General features: G+C 51.4%; 11 protein-coding genes across 11 annotated transcripts in view; 3 read left to right on the top strand and 8 right to left on the bottom strand.

Annotated features, from left to right (window-relative positions):
• BJX67DRAFT_69248 (uncharacterized protein) overlaps nucleotides 1-781 on the bottom strand; it is a 1,567-nt gene extending 786 nt beyond the window's left edge. Inside the window, exons 1-2 of the mRNA XM_071035312.1 lie at nucleotides 437-781; nucleotides 26-375 (exon numbers count right to left, since the gene is read on the bottom strand). Coding sequence (XP_070886872.1) covers nucleotides 26-375; nucleotides 437-521 — 435 coding nt within the window. The 5' untranslated portion in view covers nucleotides 522-781. The remainder of the gene's footprint in view (nucleotides 1-25; nucleotides 376-436) is intronic.
• An 870-nt stretch (nucleotides 782-1,651) lies between these two features.
• BJX67DRAFT_351515 (putative integral ER membrane protein Scs2) lies at nucleotides 1,652-3,741 on the top strand. Its single transcript, XM_071028917.1, has 7 exons — nucleotides 1,652-1,996; nucleotides 2,058-2,128; nucleotides 2,194-2,216; nucleotides 2,273-2,331; nucleotides 2,389-2,504; nucleotides 2,556-2,660; nucleotides 2,726-3,741. Exons 1-7 carry the CDS (start codon nucleotides 1,957-1,959, stop codon nucleotides 3,161-3,163), a joined length of 852 nt encoding a protein of 283 aa, XP_070886871.1. The 5' UTR covers nucleotides 1,652-1,956; the 3' UTR covers nucleotides 3,164-3,741.
• A 279-nt stretch (nucleotides 3,742-4,020) lies between these two features.
• On the bottom strand, nucleotides 4,021-7,458 carry BJX67DRAFT_371614 (peptidase; the record flags this gene model as incomplete). Its single annotated transcript, XM_071031112.1, has 9 exons — nucleotides 4,021-4,800; nucleotides 4,877-5,155; nucleotides 5,221-5,446; nucleotides 5,866-5,966; nucleotides 6,024-6,185; nucleotides 6,238-6,501; nucleotides 6,553-7,148; nucleotides 7,222-7,353; nucleotides 7,419-7,458. 9 exons carry the CDS (start codon nucleotides 7,456-7,458, stop codon nucleotides 4,021-4,023), a joined length of 2,580 nt encoding a protein of 859 aa, XP_070886870.1.
• Nucleotides 7,459-8,011: 553 nt separating this feature from the next.
• BJX67DRAFT_351508 (DnaJ domain protein) lies at nucleotides 8,012-9,328 on the top strand. The gene is made up of 2 exons (XM_071028916.1): nucleotides 8,012-8,325; nucleotides 8,395-9,328. The coding sequence occupies exons 1-2, from the start codon at nucleotides 8,060-8,062 to the stop codon at nucleotides 9,119-9,121; spliced, it is 993 nt and encodes a 330-aa protein (XP_070886869.1). The 5' UTR covers nucleotides 8,012-8,059; the 3' UTR covers nucleotides 9,122-9,328.
• BJX67DRAFT_351507 (porin) lies at nucleotides 9,319-11,088 on the bottom strand. The gene is made up of 5 exons (XM_071028915.1): nucleotides 10,916-11,088; nucleotides 10,792-10,825; nucleotides 10,624-10,712; nucleotides 9,841-10,554; nucleotides 9,319-9,774 (listed from the first exon to the last, which is right to left on the bottom strand). Exons 1-5 carry the CDS (start codon nucleotides 10,961-10,963, stop codon nucleotides 9,625-9,627), a joined length of 1,035 nt encoding a protein of 344 aa, XP_070886868.1. The 5' UTR covers nucleotides 10,964-11,088; the 3' UTR covers nucleotides 9,319-9,624.
• Nucleotides 11,089-11,232: 144 nt separating this feature from the next.
• Nucleotides 11,233-14,254, bottom strand: BJX67DRAFT_351500 (asparagine synthetase B). Its single transcript, XM_071028914.1, has 9 exons — nucleotides 14,012-14,254; nucleotides 13,867-13,917; nucleotides 13,786-13,811; nucleotides 13,696-13,722; nucleotides 13,598-13,633; nucleotides 13,336-13,484; nucleotides 12,011-13,266; nucleotides 11,849-11,953; nucleotides 11,233-11,787 (listed from the first exon to the last, which is right to left on the bottom strand). Exons 1-9 carry the CDS (start codon nucleotides 14,035-14,037, stop codon nucleotides 11,745-11,747), a joined length of 1,719 nt encoding a protein of 572 aa, XP_070886867.1. The 5' UTR covers nucleotides 14,038-14,254; the 3' UTR covers nucleotides 11,233-11,744.
• An 804-nt stretch (nucleotides 14,255-15,058) lies between these two features.
• BJX67DRAFT_68969 (E2 SUMO-conjugating protein UBC9) lies at nucleotides 15,059-16,226 on the bottom strand. The gene is made up of 4 exons (XM_071035310.1): nucleotides 15,947-16,226; nucleotides 15,689-15,849; nucleotides 15,593-15,616; nucleotides 15,059-15,426 (listed from the first exon to the last, which is right to left on the bottom strand). The coding sequence occupies exons 1-4, from the start codon at nucleotides 15,979-15,981 to the stop codon at nucleotides 15,173-15,175; spliced, it is 474 nt and encodes a 157-aa protein (XP_070886866.1). The 5' UTR covers nucleotides 15,982-16,226; the 3' UTR covers nucleotides 15,059-15,172.
• Nucleotides 16,227-17,075: 849 nt separating this feature from the next.
• On the bottom strand, nucleotides 17,076-19,178 carry BJX67DRAFT_68953 (putative G-patch DNA repair protein (Drt111)). Its single transcript, XM_071035309.1, has 5 exons — nucleotides 18,918-19,178; nucleotides 18,423-18,833; nucleotides 17,547-18,367; nucleotides 17,403-17,495; nucleotides 17,076-17,332 (listed from the first exon to the last, which is right to left on the bottom strand). Exons 1-5 carry the CDS (start codon nucleotides 19,099-19,101, stop codon nucleotides 17,234-17,236), a joined length of 1,608 nt encoding a protein of 535 aa, XP_070886865.1. The 5' UTR covers nucleotides 19,102-19,178; the 3' UTR covers nucleotides 17,076-17,233.
• A 290-nt stretch (nucleotides 19,179-19,468) lies between these two features.
• BJX67DRAFT_371609 (acyl--CoA ligase) lies at nucleotides 19,469-21,170 on the top strand (the record flags this gene model as incomplete). The annotated part of the gene is made up of 4 exons (XM_071031111.1): nucleotides 19,469-19,999; nucleotides 20,053-20,089; nucleotides 20,143-21,014; nucleotides 21,075-21,170. The coding sequence occupies 4 exons, from the start codon at nucleotides 19,469-19,471 to the stop codon at nucleotides 21,168-21,170; spliced, it is 1,536 nt and encodes a 511-aa protein (XP_070886864.1).
• Nucleotides 21,171-21,349: 179 nt separating this feature from the next.
• On the bottom strand, nucleotides 21,350-21,984 carry BJX67DRAFT_380441 (uncharacterized protein; the record flags this gene model as incomplete). Its single annotated transcript, XM_071032792.1, has 4 exons — nucleotides 21,350-21,379; nucleotides 21,465-21,628; nucleotides 21,730-21,785; nucleotides 21,914-21,984. 4 exons carry the CDS (start codon nucleotides 21,982-21,984, stop codon nucleotides 21,350-21,352), a joined length of 321 nt encoding a protein of 106 aa, XP_070886863.1.
• A 720-nt stretch (nucleotides 21,985-22,704) lies between these two features.
• BJX67DRAFT_68783 (ANP1/MMN9/VAN1 family protein) lies at nucleotides 22,705-24,845 on the bottom strand. The gene is made up of 5 exons (XM_071035307.1): nucleotides 24,300-24,845; nucleotides 23,580-24,208; nucleotides 23,474-23,521; nucleotides 23,207-23,422; nucleotides 22,705-23,144 (listed from the first exon to the last, which is right to left on the bottom strand). Exons 1-5 carry the CDS (start codon nucleotides 24,470-24,472, stop codon nucleotides 22,978-22,980), a joined length of 1,233 nt encoding a protein of 410 aa, XP_070886862.1. The 5' UTR covers nucleotides 24,473-24,845; the 3' UTR covers nucleotides 22,705-22,977.
• Nucleotides 24,846-25,339: the final 494 nt, after the last annotated feature.

The raw sequence follows: 25,339 nt of genomic DNA, 5'->3' as shown, positions 1-25,339 counted from the left end.
GGGTTGGGGGTTTGGCACTGTATACCTCATTTCGCTTCTTGTCAATCTTATCCTGCTCTGATTGGCCTGCACGCTTGGCTGCTAGCTTTTCCCTGAGCTCCTGGAGTCTCGCCTTCTTCTCCTCCTCGGTTAAGGGAGCGATCTCTTCCGTCGATTCAGAGAAGTCAACATGCTCCGTTTTAGAAGCGTGGAATTCAGCCTGTGCCTGACTTCGGAACTTCTTGCTGCACTCATTGCACACCAGGCTGCGAGCTTCCTCGCCAGGCTGGAGTGGTGGACCTTCTTCGGCCTCACCCTGGTTCCCTGCCGATGCTGTCTTTATCTCCTCGATCGATTTGTCTTGGTTCTCTTCAAGCCATTCAAGCGCTCCTTGTACTGTGCATGGATTGCGGAAGATGTTAGCGCGCGGTCTTGATAAGGTGGACAGAGCTCTTACGCCCTCCACTCCTTTTTACGGCAATCTCAGACCGTTCCTTTTCGAAGCCCATCTCAATGAGCTGGTCTAAGTCCGACGTAGTCATTTTGTATAAGATGGAAGCGCAGGTTTCAAGGCCAAACAAGACTGCAGCGATCTAACAGCCGACGACGGATAGCGGGGTAGCTTGCAATGATCTGAAGCTCCAGTAGCAACAAAGGCTAAGGGAGGTACAGTCAGATGCGGCGTGAGGATTGAAGGAAATGGTAAAAGTAAAGTACTGGGCATGGGAGTTGCAGAGGGCTAGAAAAGGATCTCTTGCCAGGTGCTAAAAGTTGGGTGACGTAGAGCTTGAGGCGGCGGGCGAAATGCGGGAAGACCCGCTCGATCTGTCCCTCGCAAACAAGGCAAGGCAATTCACACCCCGGGGCCAAGGAATGTTCTGGACCTTCAAGTTGAACGTCACTTGGCGTCCAGATACTACTGTGTACAATTTCTATCATAACAAGAAACTTAAGTAGAAACCTGTCGATTTGGATACCTACAACTCTATAAATGCTATGCCATCTATATTCACCTACCGACCTCGTGGTCTGACCACAAGAAACTGGCCAGCTCGAACTGCCTGGTCACTTTTCTGAAGCGCTTCAGCGGTTAAAACGCAAACCTGACCAAAACTTCCCGTAGACCCGTCCGGAGACGAAGCTTTCGAGTGATTGCTGTAGCATGGATGATGAGTGGTGGGTCTGATGCAGCATACATGTACCCGACTTTCGATTGGAAATCTTTTGAGGGTTAATCAACGCTCAAAAACTCGGCAATCTGTGACTGCACGGCGAGGGATCAGAATCGTTGGACGACGAAACTGAGTAGCTACCATTCGGGGAGAGAGCAGACAGGAAATCCGAGGATTCAAAATGCCATATCACATGTCCCGGAGGCAACCAAGGCCTGGGGGGACCGACTGCTGTGGCCGTTGGGCTCTGTAGTTTGTGTCCCGAGGATGTCGACAAGTGGATCCGACGACACTGAAACGATGGGTCTCGGAAGACGCTCAGGGCAATGGCTCAAAAGGCATTGTAGGTGGTCGAGAGGATAGCAGACCCAGAGAGGGCCAAAGGCGGAATCGGGGTAGGGATCATGGGAGAGATGCCATCTTCTTGTCCAGGGAAATCACAAATCACGAGTGCTTTGGTGCTGATAATGACCTTCACAAGATTGACGGAAGGCAGCTGAGTCATCATCCCGGCCCAACCAGGTGCCGCGACGCTCTTCCCCCAGCAGATGATTTGGTTGCGCCTGAACTCCAGCTTCAAGGACAAAGCTGCCTGTCTTCTCGACTCCCTCTCCCCATTCTCGAAACCTCCGCTACCCTGATCCCGTCCCGCCACCAGGCACCACCCCTCTCGCTGCCTCCCGCTTCTGGGCTCTCACTCGCGTACCACAGCTTGTCCATCTCGAGCCGATTTGCAGTGCGGAACAACTTCCCTGACACTGTACCGTCTTCTTGCCCACAAAGCGCTCTAACACTCCTACCCGTCATGTCCATCCTCCTTGACCCAGCCGAACTTGGGTTCAAACGTACGCCTTGTGGATATCCTTACCTTGATGACTGGACCATTCGAGCTGACCCGGGATCTAGGCCCCTTCAATCGCGAAGTATGCCAGGTCTTACACCTCACTAATAACAATCAAGAGTCGGTCGTCTTCAAGGTATGCGTCTTTAAGTTCCACGGCGAGATTCCAATTGCGCACTAACACTTGGTTGCATATGTCAGGTTAAAACCACCGCACCCAAGCAGTACGTCCTCGTCCTTCAATGCCGACTTTTCTGCATGCCAACTAAACAATATCTAGTTACTGTGTTCGACCGAACTCGGGTCGGATAGAGCCAGGGAAACATGTGGAAGTGCAGGGTATGATCCGTGATCCGGCCATTATCAATTAAACGGAAGAGTTGATGTTGGGAACAGTGCTGTTGCAGGCGATGAAGGAAGAGCCGGCGCCCGATGCCAAGTGCAAGGACAAGTTCCTTGTCCAAACTGTGACGGTCACCAAAGATATGGAATACGCTAACGTCGGATCTATCGTACGTCTTCTCGATGCTTGTCTGCTAGTTGTGTTTCTAACGAACCCGTAGTTCGAAAAGGCTACCAAAGCATCCATTCAGGAGCGCAAGATCCGAGTAACTTGGCAGCCGGCTGATGACCCTTCAGCCAATAACCAAGAGGAACCCAATGGAACGGTAAGCCATACTCTACTTCTCTGTGGAAACTACTTGGTTTCCTGACCAACGTCTATCGCATATAGAATGCCGCGGAAGAAGATCTTCCCGCCTATTCCTCTCCCAAAGGGAACTTTGAGACGCCCGCCGGTCCTCTTGGCAAAGGCACGAGCGACTCATCGCCAATCCCACCCCCTGATTTCAGCGATACTGTCAAGCGAGAATATTCCACTCCCCAAGTCAATGAAAGCAAAGCTGCGCCAGCTAGACCCACAACAGCAGGCAACGGGAACACGAATTCTGAATACGAATCTCGACTATCGGAAGCCAATGCCCAGATTGAACGTCTAAAAGAGAAGCTCGCGGACCAAGGCTTGAGACAAAGGAAGATTGGAGACGAGACTGACAAGTCGCGGGGACCGCTTGTGCAGCAGCAGGCCCAGTCAACTGAGGCAGGTGTACCAGTGAAGATCGTGGCCAGCCTTTGCCTGCTAAGTTTCCTGATTGCCTATTTCTTTTTCTAGCCTTTCGCTGTATTTCTTTTTTCCCTTTGCTGTCCGCTACCCAATACCTGCTCCATATTTCTTCCTAACTGTTTTATCTGAGCTGCCTGTCATTCATTGTTTTTTATTTTCCCTTTTGTAACCAACTTATGTCCATGCCGATACTCTTTTCCTATGCTACACAGTCACTCGATCCGAGCACCGTGGCTGCAACGTCGTACTTATGAACGCTGTCGATCTCACGACACGATGAAAATAACGGTGGAACTGCGAGTATACAGGACAAAATTTTCCACATCAGGAAAGGCGGGCCCTATGTCCTGAGATACCTGGGCAGCTTCCTATGTTCTTATCTCAATGGCCAGTATCTCTGAGGCATACTTCTTTACTTGTCGCTTCTTCCGTCTCCCTTTTGTCTTCTCGTTGCCACTTGATGTGATTTCCATTTTCAAAGCGAGTGTTAGCTGTAGACGAACGTTTCCGTTCCTAGTCAGGCAGTTCTAAATCATAACGATGATACTACGTGGTAACTCCCAAATCTTCGCTTGTGCATTTGCGCTTTAGATCAAACAGGACTATACTGCGATGTACGATATTATCTTCTATTCAGGGGACAGTATGTTGCCTACCGAGTATTATCTCATTCATTACTGGTATATACCTCGGCATTCCATGAAAATACAATATACATGAGCCGAGTGCAAGAAGAGAAAGAAACATCAACAATAAAACCGGAACAATGATATCATCTCTACTATATTGAAGGCATGCATGGATGCCACAATTCGAGGCGGAGGAGTATCTCAGACACTCGGTCCAATAGAGAGAAAATGAAACGGAAAGAAGGCGGGGACTAGAGGAGTTAGTTCAGTAATCAATTAGTTCTGAATCTCGCTTTCCTTCCACCCATCACCAAATTCGTCGGGTCCAGCAGAGATACTTTCGCCTGCACGGCCGTTGCTGCTGCCGCCACCGCCAACAAGTCGGCCACCTTGTGCTCGCTTCACACGGCACCACAGCCCTACATTCTTGTCGAGAATGAAGGTCCAGATGACCCAAACCCAGCTCCGGTGGCAGGGTAAGGGTTCATAGAACTCACTAGCGATCCGGTGGAGGGCATGTAATCTTGTCCAAGGGATAGCAGGGAAATCGTGATGCTCATTGTGCAGACCGACGTTGTAGGTTAGGATATTGAGAGGACCGTAATACGAGTATGTTTCTGGTGGAGGGAGGGAGTCTAGAGGGTGCGGCTCTTTGCCTCCTTTATTCTCCTTCGTATTCCAATCCTGGATGGGCTCAGTCCCTTGGTTGACTTGAGAGAAGAAGTAGTGTTCTGCGATGAAGTGGCCGGCGCAGGGGTGGAGGGAGCCTGCCAGAAAGGAGCTGAATAGAAGGTAGAGGACTGGTTGAAGGGAGCCGTTGCAGAGTCGGATTAGAGCGTAGTCGAAGGAGAGTTGGATGGTTAGGTTGAGGATGTGGATGATTGTGAAGGGTGGGCTGTAGATGAACATGGGACGGACAGCGTAGAAGAAGATCTGGAAGGTGCAGAAGAAGGCTTTGCCGAGGAGAGAGTCGAGGATGAAGGCCTCGAAGGCTGTGGGGAGGTCGGTGTCGAGGCCCGCGACGCCGAGGGACTTGTGATGGGTCAGATGGTAGGGCTGCGATACGTTAATCATCCGTTGTATTATTTATAGCTTGCAAGATGCAAAACGCGGGCCAAGGAGGGAGACGCACCCTGAATGCGGCGCTGTATGGTAATCCGATGGGGAGGTTGGCAAATATAGCTAGCAGTCGGTTGGCCATAGGTGACCGGAACGCCAGGTTATGGGATATCTCGTGGATAGCGAGGAAGAGGTTCTGGTTTGACGTTGCACCGATCACATATGCAGTCAAGAAAAACCGCAAGGAGAACATCGAAGTTTCGCGGAGAAGGTAGGCGCAGTAGATCTGGAGGGAGACAACACCAAGCACCACATATTTCGTCAATGGCTCCGGCCCGCAGAGCTTGGTTACCTGGCAGAGTGAAGTAAATTAGCTATGTGGTCGAGAAAATTGTCAGGGCCAAGGAACAGAAATACCTCCGGATGGGCTTTGATGATGGCTTGCCGTCTTGAACGGTGAGGTTCTTCCGTATACGTCCAAAAGAAATGGTCTTCAGCCGAAGACTCTGGTGGCGGAGCTCTGACCGAAGGCTCCTCATCATGCGGTTTTGAAGCTGTGCGGGGATTCTTCGTGGTCGAGACGCGGAGCTGCGGTGTGGTGGAGGTTGCAACCGTGGAGGTCATGGCGGGAGAATAGGGAGAGCTCGCGGAGAAGGAACCGGCAGAGGCCGCTACTCCATGCATCAACAGGGTGAGAAGAGAGTTATAGGAAGAGCATAAAGCAGGAGAGTGGTGGAGGAGTCCACGGGTAGTGATAGAATCAAAGAAATGGGACTTGGGGTCGAGTCTCGGAACCTTCCCCTTCCACGTGGGGCGCGCCAACGGTTTGGATGGTCCGATCTACAGAGGCAAGTTCCGGTCTAGAGTTATGACAGAGTAGAGTATTTCATTCATGTTTACTTCATATTTATTTTGTATCGCTCTTGGGCATTCCGTGCGTCCAAATATTCATCCAAAGTATCCTTTAGTAGTCATCTCCACGACTGATAACCTCCTTCACGGTGGGTCTGAGCACAATCGTCTGCAGTCTTAGTTAGCCCCAAATCCAAAAGTATCCTCGACTAAAATGGACATACATGTTCATACTGCGCGGTGTATGAGCCCTTGATATCACAGAGAGGCGGGTAATCCTGAACAATTCCTGACTGAACCAGGTTGTTCAGCTGGCGAGGGGCACGTATTAGCGAACGGTTCAAGCACACGGTAATAGAAATACTCACACCAAGGAGATATTTCTCCTGCCCGAGTCGGTCAAGGTAACGACGGCACCATGGAAGAGTGCCGAAATTCTTGTTGATCACGTTCAACAAGTTCTTTGCAGAAGATAACCGCAGAGGCACCTGAGGAGCGTTGGGAACCAGAGCGTAGTGAGAAGTTTCCATCTGTGTGGCGTTAGTCCCCAAGGATAGCGTAATTTCAAGTAACTCAACTTACATCGTCTCTCACGTAACCCTTTCCAGTACTACCAAAGGTTTCAATGGCAAAGACTTCGCCTTCCTCCATCTTTGTCTGGTCTCCTCCCTTCACTATGGGGACACTCTTGCCGCCATGAATAACATGCTGGTCAATGTTATGGCCGTTGAGGTTACGGATAGCCCTCACAGGATACGTAGTACCGTTGATCTCCACTTCGTAACTCTCCATGGTTTCTTGGATGGCAGCTCCAATATCGCTCATGCGGACATCAATTCCCGCTTCCTACGACTGTTAGCAAGTGGTTTAGGGCCGCGGATGCAACAGAGTGCGTACACGAATCCCAGTATTGGTAGCATCCTTAACAGCCTGGAGCAGAGGATCATACACCGGGTCGAAAGACATAGTGAATGCACTGTCCACGATCCGACCGTTGAGATGGGCTCCGAAGTCGACCTTCATCACATCACCCTGTTGCAACACCATCTTGTTACCCGCATTCGGGGTATAGTGCGCCGCACAGTGGTTAATGCTCAAACCGCAAGGGAAACCCATACCACCCTTGATGTTATCGCCTTCTTCAAGGCCCTGGTGACCGGTCAAAGCACGAACGGAGTCCTCGATGCCCTCGGCAATCTCCGTCAGTGTCTGTCCTGGCTTGATATTCTTCTGCGCATACTGGCGGACTTGACGGTGCACCTCGGCGCCCTGGCGGTACTCTTGGAGAAAATCATTGTTCATGCGATCTAGGTAGCGCTTTTCCTCGTTGGTTGTGCGATAGGAGTTCTCGTTCTTGTATTCGACAATCTCGCCTTCGGGGTACTGGTTGTTCGGGAATAGACTCGACACTGGGACTCGGGGAGGAGAGCTCTGGACCTTGGCGCCTCCCTTCTTCTTCTTCTTTGACTTGCGCTTCTTCTTCTTCTTAGCTGCTATTCCCTCGAAATCACTGGTTAGTCGCCGAGCGCGGAATATAGCATGCGGGCCGGGATCGAGATTGCGTACCCCCGTTAGCAGCACCCTCAGCAGCTGGATTAGCATCATCTGCGTCGTCGTCTGAATCTTCTTCCGCCTCTCCGGCTTCCGCTTGGCCGGCCGTGGCTGCGGCTGCCTTGGAGTCGCCTTCTTGACCGTTCACTGCGGGAAACGGGGCCTAAGTTGGACTAGGAACGACAAGAAAATGTGAACAAAGGTAGACTCACGGTCAAGCTTCCGTAGCTTCTCCTCAGTCTGGGCAGCCATCGTGAGAAGATAGTGGCTCGTCGTCGAAGGGGCAAAAAGTAGACCGGATCGTCCTCTGAACAAAAGAGTGAAAAATAGTGCGGGGAATTCTAACTCTTGGAGTCACCGTGAGATAATGGCGAGCCTGTGCCAAGGCTGGAACAAAGATTTGGAATGTCGAGAGGCTAGGAACAGGAAACGAAATTCCAAACTCACAATATCGACAGCAGTGCCGTAGATAATACCCCAAGGAGCATAAAGCCGGATAACGCAATTGAGCCCGCGTTGTAGTGCAGCTGGACTTGTTCCATGCTTTGCGAAGTCCCCGGCATATTCACTGGAGCTCTCACAGTCTCGGTTTGAAGGGCTACCAATCGGAGGGGCTAACTTCCTCTACATATCTACGATCCTTCATTTGCAATTGCAAGAAGATATCTGTAAAGTATACAACAGAAGGAGCATAGCAGTCAAAGTACAAAGGGGTGCGGTGCCGCTAGACGGATGACGCATGCTCATCCGAGAAGCGGCAACACCACCGCGGTGAAATGCAATTCCACTTCACCCTTGCTTCTCCCCTCCTCACCACTCAGTATCGGACCCTCCCACGCAGACACATGAAGGCATGCCTTTTCTTCGCAATCTGAGGACCTCAATATCCCAATCCCTCCTCGACGGTCCTCACTGCCCTCACGTCCTTCCAGACCTCCCCCATCACGCGCACACCACTTCAAGCGCACCCAGATGCAATCGCGATAGACATGGTTATAACCACACACGCAAAGCTCCGGTCTCAACGACGGCTCCACGACAGCTTGCGTCATCCCGAGAACCGACCTACTACGAAATCCTTGACGTCCCCGTAACAGCTACCCCTTCCGAGATCAAAAAGTGCGTTCCCCAGGCTCGGACTATCCCACGGCTGAGCGCTCGATACTCACGTTCATACCGCCCCAATAGGAAATTCTACTCTCTCTCCCTCCGCCACCACCCGGACCGTAATCCGAACGATCCAACCGCCTCATCACGTTTCGCAAAAATCTCCTCTGCCTACCAAGTCCTCAGCAACGCCGCAAAGCGCTCCACTTACGACCGCGACAACGGAATCCATTCCTTCACCTCAGCATCAACACATTCCAGCGCAAACCCAGGACAAAACCCCATGGGTAGCCACAGCAGCCATGGACATTACCATAAAGCTGGAGGGGGAGCATCATACTTCGGCTCCCGTCCGGCAAGCGGGCTAAGTAAACGGCGTGGACCGTTTCGTGGTCCGCCGCCGAGCTTTTATGCGCATGGTGGTTACGGAAACCGGAAAGCTCCGGCGGGAGGTCCTGGAGCGCGTGGATCTCCTTCTTCGAGGAGCGGTGCTGCAGGCGGCGCCAGCCACGAGGAAGATCCGACGTCATTTATCTATCGGAACCAGGTAGGGCACTTTAATGCTCCGGGACATTATAGGACGCAGACTGCCGAGGATGCGCGGCGGCGGGAGCGGCGATCTAGAGGCTCCAATGCTGATATCAACGATCAATATATTGGCTCTCGCGGTGATTTTATTCTGCGGTTCGTCACTGTATCGGGCATCCTAGTGGGTGCTGCCGCGTTATCGGGGTTTGGTCGTTTCCCCAGCGGGGCCGTGGATGGATTGGACAAGATAACAAAACATTCAAAGGCGCGGGACGGCTGAAGGAAGCGCTTTGCTGCACAACCTAGCCATGTGTCTTCCGATATGTCAGAGTTACATTGACCGGAAGTAAACTGTATATATACTTTAATCGTCGTAGAGAGGTTGGCGCTGGCTGGGCTGGTATCCATTCTTTTATACTTATCTGAATGTCAATATTGAGCAACTTTTTTACGAGGCTAAGCTTCTAAAGATACGCATTCGAACAAAGGAAACTTAGTCTTATTGATATACACTTGTCGCCAATGACTACGGTACATGTTAATACCTGGGGTCTAGATATCGCAGTCCGCCTCATCCTATATTCCTGCCCGTTATATACATGAAGCACCCCAATCCACGTGCCTCTAGAATTCAAAAATCCTAGAAACAAGAGACGGTAGGTCAGCCAAAACGTAACTGGGAGAAGCCCCCAGAGATTTTCGAATGGCTGCGCCTAGGCATAATGAAGCAAGGAATATAGGTGTAGACAGTCCTTAACAAAGCAAAAGCGCGAAAGGAGCCGCTTAAGCCTCGAAAGTGAAGCTGGCGCCGACCTTGTGGGCAGCCTGGTTAAGGTTCTGGGTATCGAAGGAAGCACCGAGGCCGAGGGTGACACCGGGGCGAAGGAGAACATTGTAGGCCAGAGCGGCAATACCACGGTCGTTGATCTTGACCTAATTGAGAGAGAGAGAGAAGTGTTAACGCCGTAATGGCCATATTTATTGTTCCGATGTACTGACCTTGGCGAAGGAAGAGGGGTCGAGTCTGTACTTGCTAGCAACCTCAAGACCAACGGAGTTGCCCGCCTTGGAGTCCCAAGTAGCCTTAGCACCAGCTTCTACCTGAGCGTTGACGCGGTGATAGTAGCTTGCGGAGAAGACGGTCAGGTTGTTGGCAGCAGTGATGGCAGCAGAGTACTGGGAAACGCTGTAGCCGACGGCAGCGGAGTACTTGGTGATGGCGGCCTTCTGGACGTCGTAGCCACCCTCAGCACCGACGAGGAAGCCCTCGTGGCCCAGGACAGCGTCGAAGTTGGCAGAGGGGCCGTTGAGGAGGTCGAAGAAGGCACGTGCGTGCACGTTGGGCTGCTTGAAGTAGAGGTTGAGCTTAGCACCCTTAGACTGCTTGGCAGGAAGGTACTGAGTAAGGATCTCTGCCTTGAGGCCCTTAGCAATGTTGTTATCAAGCTCGAGCTTGGTGTCGAGGGCGTTGGCGGTGGTCCACGCCTGCGTGAGGGTGAGGCCTGAGGAAGGACGGATTATTAGCATCAACTTATGTTCGGTAATCCTTGACGCGACAATGACTCTAGTGGGTGATGACAAGCCATGGGGACAAGTGATGTTGACTAGGAGGCCTTTGTCGGGTATTTTGGGGTATTTTGGGTCAGGCGGTTTCCGCTTCCGATCATCTTGGGGGCGTTTACCAGTAGGAGTGTCGACATATTTGGCCTCGAGCTGTGCCAATCCAAAGGTTAGTCTCAGCTCGCGTGAAAGGATGGTACTTAAGCTCAGGGTTCAGCATACGCTACCGGCGATGGGACCCTCGTGGGCAGACTTGCCCTTCACGTTGAAGGTGACGCCATTGGGAGCCTTGGACTTAACCTCAAGGCTGGCTGAAGAGTTCACTTAGTTAGCTTTTTCTCGGACCAGGATTTCGAGGATTAAATGCACAACATAGATGAAGCTACATACCGGCGCTGGTGTGGTAGAAGTCCTTGTTCAGGAGCTGTCGCACAATGAATTAGCATTTGAAGCCCGCGTCTTCCTCGGCCGTCTTCCCCTTGCGAAGGGTGCGCGGAACATGGACAACACATACGTCGTTGGCCGCCTTGGCGATATCAGAGAAAGCAGCAGGAGAACCCATTGTGTAGGAAGATGTGGATGACGTGAGAGGAGAATTTCAAAAGTATCGGAAAAGCTTGGAGAGGAGGAGCGGTGGGATGGGGAGGAGACAAGGTTCGGCTTGGGGGAAGAACCACAGAAAGCAGGAGGTCCAGGTTGAGTTTCCAGTTGCCAACCCAAACAAATGATGGGGGAGCCACGGGCAAGGGCTCCCGCCCTGATTGGCTGTTGTTCGGTGACCGGCAAAAGCCGCTTGATCCCGTGACGTCGACACTGATCGGTGCCTTAAATGCCTGGGGCACCCCCGGGGACCTTCACTTCTCTTCTTCCTGACGCTGGCTCCAGACTGATCCTCTTCTTATCGCTCGTACTTTTGTTCTTTGTCTCGAATATAATTACTCCGAGATAGGTTATACAAGTGGCTGCGCGCGGTTGAGATCATCAGCCATGATCCGACGGGCTCCAAGATCAGCGAAACAATCGAACAAGATACATCAACATAAACTAGCCTGAGCAGCAGGGCATTTACAGCAGAGATCGAAACTCAATTTTGGGTAATTACAATGATACCATGGTCGACTCCCATTCTTGTTTTGTTGCCCCAGTGAGTATGCAAAGACTCGAACAAAACGCAAATTGGACGCTGGTGACGCCGATAGATCCCACTCGCATCAGTTAGACGAAAACTCGCTTTGCGCCCCTAATAATGAATATCTCGGGATAAAAGATCTATGCATGCTTCTATACCTCGGAAGAAAAAAAAATCCAACAGAATATTTTGCAGATTCTCGCTATCCAAACATCTATTCGGCATCATCGTACTTGGCGTTGTGAGTAGAAATGGCTCTGGAAAAAAAGTATGCAAGTTAGTCGATAAACTGGGATTCGTGTGTCTAAACGGACGTACCTTCCACTCGGGTCGGTCTGCTTCGACCACGTAGGGACCCAGCGTGAGACTGTCGATGCACAATACGAGGGGAAGAGCTCGTCGAACATTGTGCGGTACCAGTAGCTGTTACGAAATTAGCTTCCTACGCCTGCTGCAGGCGAACCGGGAGGGCAGACGTACGCTTCCTTGGTGTCAGGAATATCGTCGCCCCACTCGGGCTTGGGATTCTTCATCATCTCGTCAGTGACGTGAAGTTCCGCATGATCCTTCAGGCCATCAATCCAGCTATAACCAACACCGTCGCTAAACTGTTCCTTCTGGCGCCAAAGGATTTTCTCAGGGAGGTATGGCTCAACATCAGGTTCGTCGGTGGTGTCGAACGCCTTCCGCAGAATGTACTTCTCAATACGGTCCTTCGTGATCAACTTCTCCTTCGGATCAACTGCCATACATGTCTCAAGGAAAGCCTTGTCCAGGAAAGGGACACGAGCTTCTAGACCCCAGGCCGATGTTGACTTGTTGGCTCGAAGGCAGTCTGCTAAATGCAGGTTCTTCACACGCCTTACTGTCTCCTTGTGGAACTCCTCCTTGTTTGGTGCGGCATGGAAGTAGAGGTAGCCACCGAAAATCTCGTCACTTCCCTCACCACTCAGAACCATCTTGACCCCCAGGCCCTTGATCTTGCGGCTGAGCAGATACATAGGAGTCGAGGCACGGATGGTGGTCACGTCATATGTCTCTAGGTGGTAGATGACGTCTGAGAGAGCGTTGAGGCCATCTTCAATGGTAAAGGTCAGGGCGTGGTGCTTAGTTCCCAGGAATTTGGCAACTTCCATAGCAGCCTCAGTGTCTGGAGCGCCAGGGAGGCCGATGGAGAATGACTGCAGCTGCTGGAACGAGTTGACTGTGGAAAGCTCATTAGAGTCATCGATACCAACAAGTTGACCGTTGGCCTCGCTCGTGGCTCCGTCGGGGTGGTCCCTTTGCGCGCGCTGAGTCTCCCGCTGGGCAATGGAAGCAACCAAGCTAGAGTCGAGACCGCCAGAGAGCAGAACACCGTACGGGACCTCCGCCATCAGACGCTTGCGCACAGATTTCGTGAGGGATTCACGAATAGCCTGGTAGTCAATTGGAGTGGAAGGGATGTTGGTCGGGTCCCACCATTTGGGCTCGAAATACCGTGTGAATTTACCGGTCTTGGAGTCGAAAACATGGCCCGGCAGGAAGGACTCGACTTTATCGCAAACAGGATGCAAGCTCTTCAATTCAGAGGCGAAGTAAACGGCCCCAGGAGTCTGCGAGGACCAGCCAATATAGAAACTGCAGATTCCGATGGGATCACGTGCTGCAATAACCCTGTCCTGCTCCTTGTCGAACAAAACCCAGGCGAACATGCCGTCCAGGTGCTTGGGAGCATCGAGACCATATTTCATATACTAGAGCCATATCAGCCTCGCTCATACCACAGCAATATCACGTTGCGTAAGTATACCGCCCGCACATACCAGCGGGATGATGACTTCACAGTCCGAATGTGTCTTGTAGTTGTATTCCACATCCAGGGTCTTCCTCAGAATGCGGTGGTTATAGATCTCGCCGTTGACAGCCAAAGCGAGGGAACCATCGTCGTTCACGAGCGGTTGCGCGCCGGAGTCTTGAAACAGAGACCATTCTTAGCGAGGAGTCGAGTCGGAAGGCGGAGAGGCAGGGAGGTAACAAGGGGGCCTCGTCCGGTTCGGATGCAATTGGGTTGGCTTTGTTACATACCGACACCGACAATGCAGAGACGCTCGTGGCAAAGGACTGCAAATCCAGTCAGCATTGAATTCCAGAACGGACTGCGCTCTCGTTGACAGGATACTGACTAGTCTTCTCAGCGACGAAGTTTCCGCCTGTTACACTGTGTCAATTCCCTTATTTCCTTGCAAGAAAGAAGATCAATGGCCATGACTCACTCCAGTCCGGTCCACGATGGCGCACGCTGCTGACGGTCAATCGCAAATCCACGCGCTAACAAAATATATGATCAGACTTACGCCTTCGCCATGCGCAGCGCCGTAGGCTTAAAAGCCCTCACATCAGGGTGGCTGTCGCAGCATTGTTAGCATTGAAGGCGCTGGGGAATGTGTGCCGCGGAGGGCAAGAAGCCGGAAAGGGCAAAAAAAAATCCACGAGACATACTGATGACACGCAAAGATCCCACACATTGTCGCGAGCAATTGAACGACGCTCTGAAGGAAACGGACAGCCCCGGAGAGGAAGATGTTCCAAAAGACAAGTGTGAATCAACCAAGTTGAAGAGGGTCCAGAGAGAGGGGGACAGGGGAATTTTTAAACGTCAATGAAATACCTAAAGCCCCAGCAGCATTGGCGGGGCGGAAATCGAGGGGCGATTTCGGCCACCAAAAATTCTGGGAGCGTGAGTCAGGCCTGTCGCAGTCCAAGAAACCCCCCTCTTCACGCTACCGATAAGATAACCGCTCCATTGCCCACACGCTCATTGGCCGGCACCCACAAACTCAATCCCACCTATCTAAGGAACTAAACTGACTTACGAGGATGTTTTACTACGGAGTTTCCAGCTGCGAAGCTATGATGCAGTGCTTCTTTCTAGGCTTGCTTGTGCAGATCTAGCTGCGTGCACGCATGGGGTAAGGCGATCCTTTTGCTTCGTGGGATTGGTCGATGCTCCCTCCAAACCATGCCCAGGTGGCTGGCCTCGGTAGCCGCCGAAAATCCCCTTGGATGCTGGGAGACAGAAACAGTTGCGCTCATGACCATGGGCCCCCATACCATGTCCTTTCCTTCTCCTGCCATTTCCCTCACCGAGTCCGTACGGGTAGAAGATCTTCCATTCGGGTCAGAGTTAAAGGCGCAAACAGCGCGAAATGTCCGCGGCACATGCGGATGTTCCGATGGGCACCCGAAAGAAAACTCCTCAGAGAAAAAGGCAAGGAAAAACGCCAGCCATAACCTCACTGTCTTGCCAATTCGACGCCATCCTCGCTTAAAAAACAATAGAAATATGAAACAGAAATAATGGGAAACCGCCAGGCCTATGCGAATAGCCAATAATTGTGAAATGCGGAGTCGAAGCAGGACGCTCGTGACCATCCCCCGACTCCGCTTCCCGTCCAGAGAAAAAGAGACGCTGGCGCAGAGATGGAAGTTTAGTGACCATGTCCTCCAGTTACCTTCGAACCCCACGTGGAATGTGTTTGTAGATCCGCCATATCCGCCAGCAAATCGGTGAGGCGAAAATGGAAACGGAGGTGAAACATGGAACTGCAACAAGACTAGACACCGAATAAATCAATGCGTTTCTTCACACCCGGCGAGAGACTATAATGCTGGATTCTCCTTCACAACCTGTCGAACACGCTTCTCGTAGGCAGGTCTGTCCCTCTTATACAGATTGTATGCTTCGGCTTGAGCCGGAGACTCCGGATTGGGGTCGTTCAACAAGTCCTGTATACCAAGAAGAATCTGCTTAATCGTGATTGCCGGTTTCCACGCTTCGTCTTCGTTAAGAATTGAGAGACAAACGGTACCAGAAGGGTAGACATTGGGGTGAAAGAGAGGAGGGACAAATTTGCCTATTCAGAGGAGCATTAACGTCGGTCCAGATGATAAAAGTGGACAAGAAATGCTAGCGTAGAAGAAATAGGGCGAGGTAACATATAACACAGGATAGGTAGTATCAAACCCAGTGCCAGCGCAACCCGCAGTTTGTACTTTTGTAAAAAGGAGAGAAGGACATACACTTCGGAGGTTTTGTCGGGTACTCTGTAGAGAAGAAGCGTAGAAAATGTCAATTGATCAGTTGCGCTCCAGTGGGAGAGATAGACCGCAACTCACCATCCGGAAAAATGACATCGAGCTTGAACAGCCCACCCTCCCACAGCGTTTGGGATTTGCCAGGAATACCACACTCCCAGCGCTTCAAGTCAAGCACGCCCTGAGGAGTCCTATGAGGCTTTGCGTAGAATCCAAACGGGTGATCTCGACGCCATTGTTTCCTGCACACAGTAGAAGGTTTTATTAGCTCAGTGCGGGGTTAAAACTCGAAAATCGCTGGGTGCAGGTGAGGATGCACAAGTAAATTCTGTGACGTACCTCTCCTCAGTTAGGCGACTCAAGCATAGTGACATGTTTACTTGCGGAAAGGAAGGTTAGACTGCGACGCTGAGGATCCTTTTTGCGGACAACAGAAAGATAATCGGAGGTAAAAGGAAGGGAAGGTTGGGCAGGAAATGGTTGCGTTGGGTTAAGGAAGACAGTGGCCGACCAAGAGAGAAGTAAGATCGAAGATGACGCGAGTGTTGTCTGCAGTCGGCCAGGGCTTGAGGAAGGAGCAGTGAAGGCTTTCGTCAAAAGAGGCCTGAGGTGAACCCGCACTTCAACGTGAATGATCTGGAAGTGCTTCGCGGCGACCAATTATCTTCGCTTGATCACGTGGGCGACATCCATGCGTCCCTGTGGACCAGCCCAGTATACCTAAGGTCTCTCGTTTTCTGCTAATTTCGATGATATTCTTTGAGCTATATTATCCATGCATCTGGGAATCTGGGTATGCATCTGTTGTAAAAAGCCCCAGAGGCTGGTTAATGGCTGTGGAGAAAGAGCCGTTGGCACAAAGGCAGTAGTCTCACATCAGACATGTACATTCCAGTGCTGCACCCAGTGATCCTTTGAAGATGGACAGCAACCACACATTTTCTTCATCCATCCTCACAGCTATTTTTGGTTACTCTCCAAAATGCTCAAAACTGGCTATATAAAGCCGCCTGCTCACCTCTCTTCTCACCTCGTAAAACTATCCATCACTGTGCATCAACGGATGTTCTCCGAATACCGAGCGTCATCTTCTCGAATAACGCGAATATAAAAGCAGTATGTGCCACAGTATCTCCTGGTATCATGCTCTCTGCCTCCATACCGACCAGGCATCCACTGTCCGCATCTGCTGCGAGGCCGCCCTTTATTGCAACTACGACTGCAGCATTGAAGAATCATGGTCGATTCCTATGCTCGGAGCCTGCCGCTCGTGCACAGCAGAAACGAACCCCCTTGTGGGATCTTCGGTGAAGCGCCAATCATATACCGTCTCTCCTATCGTTGAGGTGTTCGAAGAGGAGAGTTTAATGGAAAGCGACGAGCCCTGTTCCTCAGATACGCGTAGTAACGATTCCATCGATGAAACGGAGCTATTTGACAGGATTACCTTCTGAACGACATTATAGGCCAAGAATCCGACCTGTGTGCGACAAGGCAGCCATTTAGTTGGCTCATTCATTATTCGTCTCGGGGTGGCTCTTGCCGAACGTGCTATACTTAAAAGCATGCAAGACTAGGCGGTGGTACTCTGGCTCTGGTTGCAATTGACCACAGCACTTCGAGAGATCAATCCTCGTATATGCCTTGCTCGAAAGTATGAGCGTCGAAAAAGCGGGCGGTAATCTTATTCCCGTTGAATATGCGACCTTCGAGAGCGTTCACAGCCTGCGGAATCAGCATCCGTAGTAAAACGGGCACGGCATTTACAGCTTCGAACAAGTTAAGGGACCCTTACCCGAAGAGCAGATAATTGGTGGGTGAACTTCACGAAAACCGGCACGGGGGGTCCTGAATCACGAGAAATATAGACACGCTCGACATGGCCATACTATATCACGTTAGGTATCGGAGAGAGCAAGGAAAAGGCGAAGTTCATTACCTTTTCAGAGCATTCTTCGCCTATTTCCTGCATCAAGCCGCCTCCCCCATTTCCTGCCAATTCCGCATCCACGTCCATACCGTCTAGCATCCCTTTCAGGATGATAACCTCGCTCATTGGGCCAAATTTTCCCGCATCTTGCTCCTTCCTCGCACCACCGATAATCTTGCCGCGACCTGCGGGCGTGATAAACCCACCACCCTCTGAGTCCGGTCTCTTCTTCCGCTTTTCGACCTGGACTTGCAGTGGCTTGGCGATACCAGAGCCCGTAGCACCCAAACCAGAGCCTTTGGTCCATCCATATTTGGCCAAGAGTCGCTCCGCGAACCCTTTCTGGCCAGGCCGAAGTGATCGCTGCCCACCCTCTTCAGCTCCGGTTTCCGCTGGCTGCTCCTTGGAGAGCACTTCTTCGAGTTCCGCTTCTGAGGCGGGGATATCCTCGGGAGGTGGGGGAAGGGTATATCGAACAGGCGCACGAGAGATAGTTGAAGATGACGCCTGGATGTCCTCAGGGGCTCTAGGCGGAGCCGATGAAGGCGGGGCTCTGGGCTCAGTAGGGGGAGGAGGCTGCGCGGACATTTGCAGACGCCGTAAGTACGCATCCTCACCTGTAGGGTCATCTGGAACGATGACAGCGGGCTCTTCAGGTGGAGGGGGTGAATAGCTGGGGACGGGTGAATGAGCCGCTTTTACGTTCATCAGAGCCCGTCGAGCGGACGCTTCCTCTCCGGAAGCAACGTTCTCAGTAGAGACGGAAGCTGCCGGCGGAACATCACTGAGGCTGGGGGGTGGAGCGAAATTACTTGGAGGAGCAAATTGCCCTAAATGTAGCGTTAGTGCCAGCGTCGTGGCTCTCAAAGAATTGCATCAACTCACTATTCATCGGTGGCGCATAGTCATCGCCACTGTACGAATCTCTGCTTGGTGACCTTGCCATACGGTGTGCGTACAATCGGTCCTTCCATTCTCGAACCTCCGATATTTGCTCGTCGCTGTGTTTGTATTCTTCGTAGATATTCGGCCTAGACGGGTCATATATGTCATCCCAATTTTGTATGAATTCTTGCGCCTTCCGATTCTTCTTGCGCTTCTTGCGACCACCACGCTGCCTCTTAGGTCCGGCGTAGAATCCGTTCACATCGTCCTCCTCGGTAGCTGCCCAGTCTGCAAGTGTTGTCTTCGCGGGAGGAGAATTAGGAGCATTCGGGGCTGTCTTTGGTAGGCTCGGCTTCGGTTTGACCTTTTGGCTTGCTAACTGTGGCCGTTTTGTCGGCTGGAACCTGAGCGCTGTATCGCGCAACAATTGGCATGAGTAACCGAGACCAGAGTGCAGCAAGAAGCCAGGAACTTCAAAGGGGTAATAGAGCATACAGTTATTGAGCTGCTTCTTCGTGTAGGTATCGTCTGACCCAGCTTCGCCCTCGGCAGCTTGCTTGAATACAACCGGCGCGCGAGAGATTGTACCAGGCGTGGAATTGCCAGCGGATGGGTCAAGTAGATTGGCATAGAGTGACAACATGCCACTGCCCTTGTTGGGCGTCGAGTCCGAGGCCATACTGCAATAATAATTATGCAAAGTAGATTAAGGTATCAGCAAAGTAAAAGGTGAGAATTGGTTTTTCACGATTCAAGGTGAAGGATGCACCTCCGTTGAACTGAATGTTCTACATTTGGAAGGTGCGGCAGCGTGTTTGCTCTGTTTGCTTTAGTTGCAGCATTTGTATGAAACATTACGTAATTGGCTCGGAATGGGGTCGGAGAGGCTCGGCAATCGGGCCGATCAGTGACGCGAACAAGCATTGTGACCCAGGCGTGCGGAGAATGAGCGACAGACCCCTGTCCACTTGTCTCTCCTTTGATTAATCCTTTCGTCAATTCTGTATTCATACATTGGCCCGTAACTCTTCATAATTTGTGACACAATGGCTACATTGGCTCAATCCTTCTCATCCGATGGCCCAGACGTCGCCGTCATCGTCCCCCAGAATCCAGCTCTATCGATAACCTACCGACAGCTGCACTCCCACATCTCCGACTTCCGAGCTAAGCTGGCTAAGCTGGGCATCGGACAAGGGGCAGCTGTGAATCTGGCACTTGCGAACTCGTATGAATTCATCGTCGGCTTTCTGGCCGCTTCCTGGCAGCGCGCAATTGCTGCTCCCCTGAACCCTGCTTATAAGCAGGACGAGTTTGAGTTCTATATCGATGATCTCAGCTCGACTCTAGTTCTTATTCCCCAAGGCTCATATGCCCAAGATGGCCCCGCTGTTCGGGCGGGCAGGAAGTACCAAGCAGCCATTGCTGAATGCTACTGGAACGGAACCGAGGTTATTCTCGATGTGAAGGAATTGGGCAAGCTAGCAGGGAAAGGGAACGTCGGAGTTCAGAACGCCCAACCAGACGATATCGCTCTTGTATTACATACTAGTGGAACCACTGGCAGGCCCAAGGCTGTACGCTTTCTTCCCCCGCAATTCTGATCTATGTGATACTAACAAAGTGCCAGGTTCCTCTCACACACAAGAATCTAACAACGACCATGAGTATGTCGCCCCATTAAGATATGTTGGAGAGTATCGCATCTAATCTCTCCCAGGAAATATCAAGGCGACCTACAATCTCACTCCAGACGATCGAACGTACCTTGTGATGCCGCTGTTCCATGTTCACGGGCTTCTAGCGGGCTTCTTAGCTCCCCTTGCGTCCGGAGGCTCCGTCATTGTGCCCACTAGGTTCTCCGCACATGTGTTCTGGTCAGATTTTGTCACGTTTCAAGCAAACTGGTACTCCGCTGTGCCTACGATCCACCAAATCTTACTCAAAACTTCGTTACCTAACCCTATCCCTCAAATTCGCTTCATCCGCTCCTGCTCCTCCCCCCTATCACCAAAGACGTTCCAGGACCTGGAGAAAGAATTCAACGCTCCCGTGCTCGAAGCATACGCTATGACGGAGGCAGCCCATCAAATGACAAGCAACCCTCTTCCCCCGGCAAAGCGACAACCAGGAAGCGTTGGAATCGGTCAAGGAGTTGAAATCAAGATCCTTGATCAGGCCGGAAACGAAGTCCCCCAAGGTGCAGAGGCAGAGATCTGCGTGAGAGGAGAGAATGTCACAAAGGGATACCTAAACAACCCGGCTGCCAATAAGTCCTCATTCACCAAGGACGGCTTCTTCCGCACTGGCGACCAGGGCAAGAAAGACCCAGACGGCTATGTGATCATCACCGGCCGTATCAAGGAACTCATCAACAAGGGAGGGGAGAAGATCAGCCCCATCGAGCTCGATAACACGCTTTTGCATAACCCCAAGGTCAGCGAAGTGGTCTGCTTCGCTATCCCTGACGAGGGCCATTATGGCGAAGACATCGGAGCAGCAGTAGTCCTGAAAAGCGGCCAACATGCCACCGAAGACGAGCTAAAGTCATGGGTCGAGGGGAAGCTTGCCAAATTCAAGACTCCGAAACAGGTAATTTAGTTCTTCAGTCGCCCCAAGATAAAGCATCTTACTGACGCGAATTGGATATAGGTCTGGATCGTCCCGCAAATCCCCAAGACGGCTACGGGCAAGATTCAACGCCGCAAGGTAGCCGAGACCATGCTCAAGGCCAAGGCCAAACTGTAAAAAGTATTCCATGCAGAGTGCTACGCTTCGGATGTACATATGTATTCATATAGAGTCATGTCCGTAAGTGGATAATGTCAAGTGTATATCACAACCACCTGTCTATCATCCATGACATGACATGCAACGCAAAGCAGCGCAATACAGTGCAATACAACGCAATCAAGTGCAAAGTAAACCTACGCCGCAACCCTAACCGCAGACTTGAACTACACGTCACCAAGAAACGGTCAGCAATCCCCCTTACATGCCCGACATACAAGGAGAGCGCGGCGCGTTAGTAACAGGACATACCGGAATAACCTGGGCAGAGTCCACATCCCATACGTCCGACTTCGTATAGATATCGTTCTTTATAATATTCCAAGCTTCCTCCTCTGACTCAACAACGCAGATCAGTGTGCTCCCCTTGAACGACGGCATTTCGCCGTCTGCCGGGTGTGCCTCAAGCATGGCCCCTGATCACACAAAACCACGGGACCAGTCAGTCCACAGCATCCAGGGGGGAAAGAGAACACGAGGAGAAGTTAAGGGTGGGAGGGGAGAAGGGGAAACGCACCACCAAGAACGATCTTCCCAGCCGCAACCAGCGGGTTCACATTTTCAAGGTGTGTCCTGTGCGGGAACGTCTCAATTAGCCTGGCTACCTAGCTACAATCTCTCCCCCTCCCTTCGCAATTCCTCTCAACTCGCGCCAACAATCGGGCCCCCCAAAATAGGCGGTCCAGGGAGGGGACACATACGGCCGAACCTCGAGCCTCCTCGCTTGTGCTCCGGGCTTATCAGGGATGATGCAGAGGAATTCCTTCGCCATTGTTGCTGGGGTACCGCGGAAGAGGCGTGGCAGTGAGGAGTGAAATGGGGCTGTGTGGGCAGCCGGAAGAGAACCTTTGATCGTTTTATGTGTCTGGACCCGGCACTGTAAGAGGGAGAAACCTCTGGTCGCTGTTGATTTTATGAGGCGGGGTGTGGTCAGCATGGTGGGGAAGATGCATTGGGATGGGGAGAACTTGGGGTGGCAGGTTTTGCTCCGAGCTCCATCGGCGGGAGATATGACGGTCGAGAATTGCCGATTGGAGGGGGGTTCAAGAAAGCTTTCAAGTTCCAAGGTTGCTGTGTTCCTTTCGCACGGTTTGCAGACAGACCCCGATGATAACCGGTTTCCACGACTTACAAAATTCATAGCTCCGTACTTGAACGTCAGTTGGCTACAGATAGCTTTTGTCCGTATGTACAATAGAAAGAAAGAGCCAAGTGCCATTCAAGATCCTGCCCTTTGCTCACTCCTATGAAACCGCCTGACAAACACTCCATGTAGGCTGACTGGGCTGAATCATCGGAGAGGGCCACCTGGAACCCGCACCGTAGTCAACAGCATAAGGCGCAGAGCGAATGGTCGCACAGGGGCCGGAAAGGAGAGGATCGGGATGAGCTCGGCATGATATGACTCAATCATTCGAATGGTGCCTCGCTGACAAACAAGAAAAGCTCAGAAACAGAGCTCGATCGCGTTCAACTCTATGAGCCTCCAAGACCGCTGAACACACTAACCCGAGCGCCAACAAACAAAAACAGACCTGACCCTATAACACAACGTAAAGAAGGCTAATTACCGGAGCCGAGCACACCGAGCCCAAGACCCGCGAATATAACGATTAATAAGGAGATTTGCGTAGGACACAGCAAGGGTTCTGTTGTGAGCAGGCCGCAATGCAGCGGGCATAAATGCGACAACCTACAATGTGTTTATAATTCAATGAGCCTTTCCTGCTGATTGAGATGCCCAGATTTAACTCAAGCACGTCGGCTAGTACGCTTTGCGGTCCCGAAGGTTACCCGGCTTCTCATCAGTATCAATGTGCCAGACGACATAGTTCGGCAATCCAATGACCTGGTATCCAGCACGCTTGGCCATTCGGGCAAACCCTTCGGTTTCAGCCTGGTTTTCAAAAGCATAGGCAGGGAAATTGACTCCTATAGGGAAAATCAGCACACATACGATCGCAGACAGGGGTTTTTGAATGCCTGATAAATACCTGAGCGATGGACGTCCGCTTTAACGACGATGTTAACGCCACCAATACCGTCGAGTTCCACTTCCTCGTCCTTGTTATTCCTCCAGTCACCCATACCAGCGAGGTATTTCCGTCCAGTGTCGTACTCATCGTAGCCCTCGGCCAAAATAGTGTCAGGGTCCAAGGTCGCGCGAAGTCTTCGTCCCTTGTCGGATTCGATCCAAGAATTATAGTCGACTGTAGCATCCCGTTAGTCGATATAAAGGCTTGAGAACCGTGAATACATACAGCGGCCCTCGACATCTACACCATCCTTGTAGCGGTGGAACCAAATGTCTAAAAAATAATTAGTGGCGACCCTCAATGCGAAACGAAGACAGCAGAGAAAGCATACTCGGAACAAGAATATCCCTGTCGTGAGCGATAAAATCCTCCAGAATTGTATCAGGGCTGTCAAAGATATCGACATCACGCCAGTATACCCAAGAATGGTCAGGCTTCAGAGCGGAGTAAAGCAAGTAGTTCCGCGCCCTGCCAATAGCCTTACGCCGAGGTCCTTGGGCGAGAAATGAATGTCTGTCTTCTACATTCATCTCAAAGGCGGAGCCGAAGTCCTTCTGAATGATTGTTGCGCTACGGAAAGCGACTTTGTCGCCCTGGTCCTGTATGCGCTGCAGTTCAGAGGTAAGGACTGCCAGGGTATCATCTTTGCAATCACCGACGAGAAAAGCCAAATCTATGAGTTCGTGCGGGTAGCTCAATTTGTAAATAAGGTCGAAATATTTGTTTAGATGGAAGGAAGCATCCCTGAGTGGGGTGAGGATGAGTACACGCTCGGAGTTCTGCACGGCCTGCGATGTAGACTTGATGGGGTTGAGGTCAATGCTGGTGATGGAATCGGTATTCACTTCGTAAGGTTCGTGATAATTGAAGAGGACTGGGGTCTGAGCGTGGGCGGTCCATTCTGCCATTTCATTAAGACTCATATCCATCGGTGGTTTAGGAGGCCCGTAGCAATAGAAACTAGCAGTTGCACGCGGTCAGTTAGGCCGGGATGTGAGGATATTGTGGGTTTGTGAAGCACCATGAATTGAGAATGATCCAGCGAACTCACTTTTGCATTTCAGAGGCAGAACTGCTGATTCCACGCCATAATAAAACGATTAAACCTGTGATGGCAAGAGATATTAAGAAACGAGTCCTTGTCACTAAAACTAGGATAGCCCGCCATGGTGGCAACCTAGCTCGTGCAGACTTCCACGTTACACCACCCTTTGGAAGTAGCATCCTTGTGTGCGAGAGGAAATGGGGAGGCGGAAACCGGACAAATGGAAAACAAATGTTATTCCGAGATATCACGCGGTGGGATGCGAACAAGGCGCGATGATCCCCGGAACAGTGGTGTCACGCTTGTCTGAACACGTCTCGCCCTTGACGTGGTAAAGGATAGGGGGCCGTAACAGGAATGACTCGGCAGTGACAATTTGAAAGTCAGGGGGAAGAATCCACTGATTCCAGGGTGTGGAATAAGATGGGACCAAGATATAGCAGAAGACGATGCAATCTCGAAGATGCAATCGGATCTGGAGAGGAAGATCAGGGAAGAAGGGCAAAAAAAAAGATTCGGGGCGGAGGCCGCAGCACCGACCGAGAGAAAGCGACAAACCAAACGAGTGAAAAGAACCAGGAGGCTCGAATAGATAGAAGACAAGAAATGTAAGGTCGAGAAGCTCGTCGTTGTAGGCTTAGATGGAGGAGAAAGAAGGGTGATGGAGGTGATAGCAACGAAGAAGGGGGTCGTCAGTTGGATGTTTGACACCTGGAGGCAATCTGAATTGGGCGAGATAAATCCGCCTCCCGCGAGTCCAGACTAGCCTCCGTTTGGGGATTGGCCCATCTTTGCTTTTTATAGCTTTCTTCAATGTCCATGCGATAGTTAGCTACAAACATAATTCAAGAAATTCTTATGGAAACTCGAAGCATCTAGAGTACACACCAACGTTGGAAATGTCACCAACTGTTTCGCCCAAGTTTGACATGGTTGGGAGCATGGATGGTACTTCGAAACTGTCACCTCGAAATTATCATGACTCGTGTCTGGCGCCGAAATTTCAATGAAAATTACGTCGACCCCGCCTAATCACTCCTGCCAGG

Source organism: Aspergillus lucknowensis (assembly GCF_044049455.1).
Source record: "Aspergillus lucknowensis strain CBS 449.75 chromosome Unknown BJX67scaffold_16, whole genome shotgun sequence".
Lineage (NCBI taxonomy): Eukaryota > Fungi > Ascomycota > Eurotiomycetes > Eurotiales > Aspergillaceae > Aspergillus > Aspergillus lucknowensis.
Note: the sequence above shows the minus strand (reverse complement) of the source record. Positions and strands in the feature narration are given on the sequence as shown.

Excerpts from the sequence above, each read along its gene's own strand:
- BJX67DRAFT_351515 (XM_071028917.1), top strand. The coding sequence starts at position 1,957 with ATGTCCATCCTCCTTGACCCAGCCGAACTTGGGTTCAAAC. Across the intron at positions 2,332-2,388 it reads GAAACATGTGGAAGTGCAGG|TGCTGTTGCAGGCGATGAAG; the intron begins GTATGATCCGTG and ends TGTTGGGAACAG. Across the intron at positions 2,505-2,555 it reads ACGCTAACGTCGGATCTATC|TTCGAAAAGGCTACCAAAGC; the intron begins GTACGTCTTCTC and ends ACGAACCCGTAG.
- BJX67DRAFT_351508 (XM_071028916.1), top strand. The coding sequence starts at position 8,060 with ATGCCTTTTCTTCGCAATCTGAGGACCTCAATATCCCAATCCCTCCTC. Across the intron at positions 8,326-8,394 it reads ACCCCTTCCGAGATCAAAAA|GAAATTCTACTCTCTCTCCC; the intron begins GTGCGTTCCCCA and ends CCGCCCCAATAG.
- BJX67DRAFT_351507 (XM_071028915.1), bottom strand. The coding sequence starts at position 10,963 with ATGGGTTCTCCTGCTGCTTTCTCTGATATCGCCAAGGCGGCCAACGAC. Across the intron at positions 10,826-10,915 it reads TCGCCAAGGCGGCCAACGAC|CTCCTGAACAAGGACTTCTA; the intron begins GTATGTGTTGTC and ends ATTGTGCGACAG. Across the intron at positions 10,713-10,791 it reads CTTCTACCACACCAGCGCCG|CCAGCCTTGAGGTTAAGTCC; the intron begins GTATGTAGCTTC and ends TGAACTCTTCAG.
- BJX67DRAFT_351500 (XM_071028914.1), bottom strand. The coding sequence starts at position 14,037 with ATGTGTGGGATCTTTGCGTGTCATCA. Across the intron at positions 13,812-13,866 it reads GCGCTGCGCATGGCGAAGGC|CGTGCGCCATCGTGGACCGG; the intron begins GTAAGTCTGATC and ends GACCGTCAGCAG. Across the intron at positions 13,485-13,597 it reads TCTCTGCATTGTCGGTGTCG|ACTCCGGCGCGCAACCGCTC; the intron begins GTATGTAACAAA and ends CTCTGTTTCAAG.
- BJX67DRAFT_68969 (XM_071035310.1), bottom strand. The coding sequence starts at position 15,981 with ATGTCACTATGCTTGAGTCGCCTAACTGAGGAGAG. Across the intron at positions 15,850-15,946 it reads AGTCGCCTAACTGAGGAGAG|GAAACAATGGCGTCGAGATC; the intron begins GTACGTCACAGA and ends TACTGTGTGCAG. Across the intron at positions 15,427-15,592 it reads CCCGACAAAACCTCCGAAGT|GCAAATTTGTCCCTCCTCTC; the intron begins GTATGTCCTTCT and ends TCCTCTGAATAG.
- BJX67DRAFT_68953 (XM_071035309.1), bottom strand. The coding sequence starts at position 19,101 with ATGGCCTCGGACTCGACGCCCAACAAGGGCAGTGGCATGTTGTCACTC. Across the intron at positions 18,834-18,917 it reads GAAGAAGCAGCTCAATAACT|CGCTCAGGTTCCAGCCGACA; the intron begins GTATGCTCTATT and ends TGCGCGATACAG. Across the intron at positions 17,333-17,402 it reads ACCAATTATCTGCTCTTCGG|GCTGTGAACGCTCTCGAAGG; the intron begins GTAAGGGTCCCT and ends CTGATTCCGCAG.
- BJX67DRAFT_68783 (XM_071035307.1), bottom strand. The coding sequence starts at position 24,472 with ATGCTACTTCCAAAGGGTGGTGTAACGTGGAAGTCTGCACGAGCTAGG. Across the intron at positions 23,522-23,579 it reads CAGGGATATTCTTGTTCCGA|ACATTTGGTTCCACCGCTAC; the intron begins GTATGCTTTCTC and ends ATTATTTTTTAG. Across the intron at positions 23,145-23,206 it reads AGCGGACGTCCATCGCTCAG|GAGTCAATTTCCCTGCCTAT; the intron begins GTATTTATCAGG and ends TTTTCCCTATAG.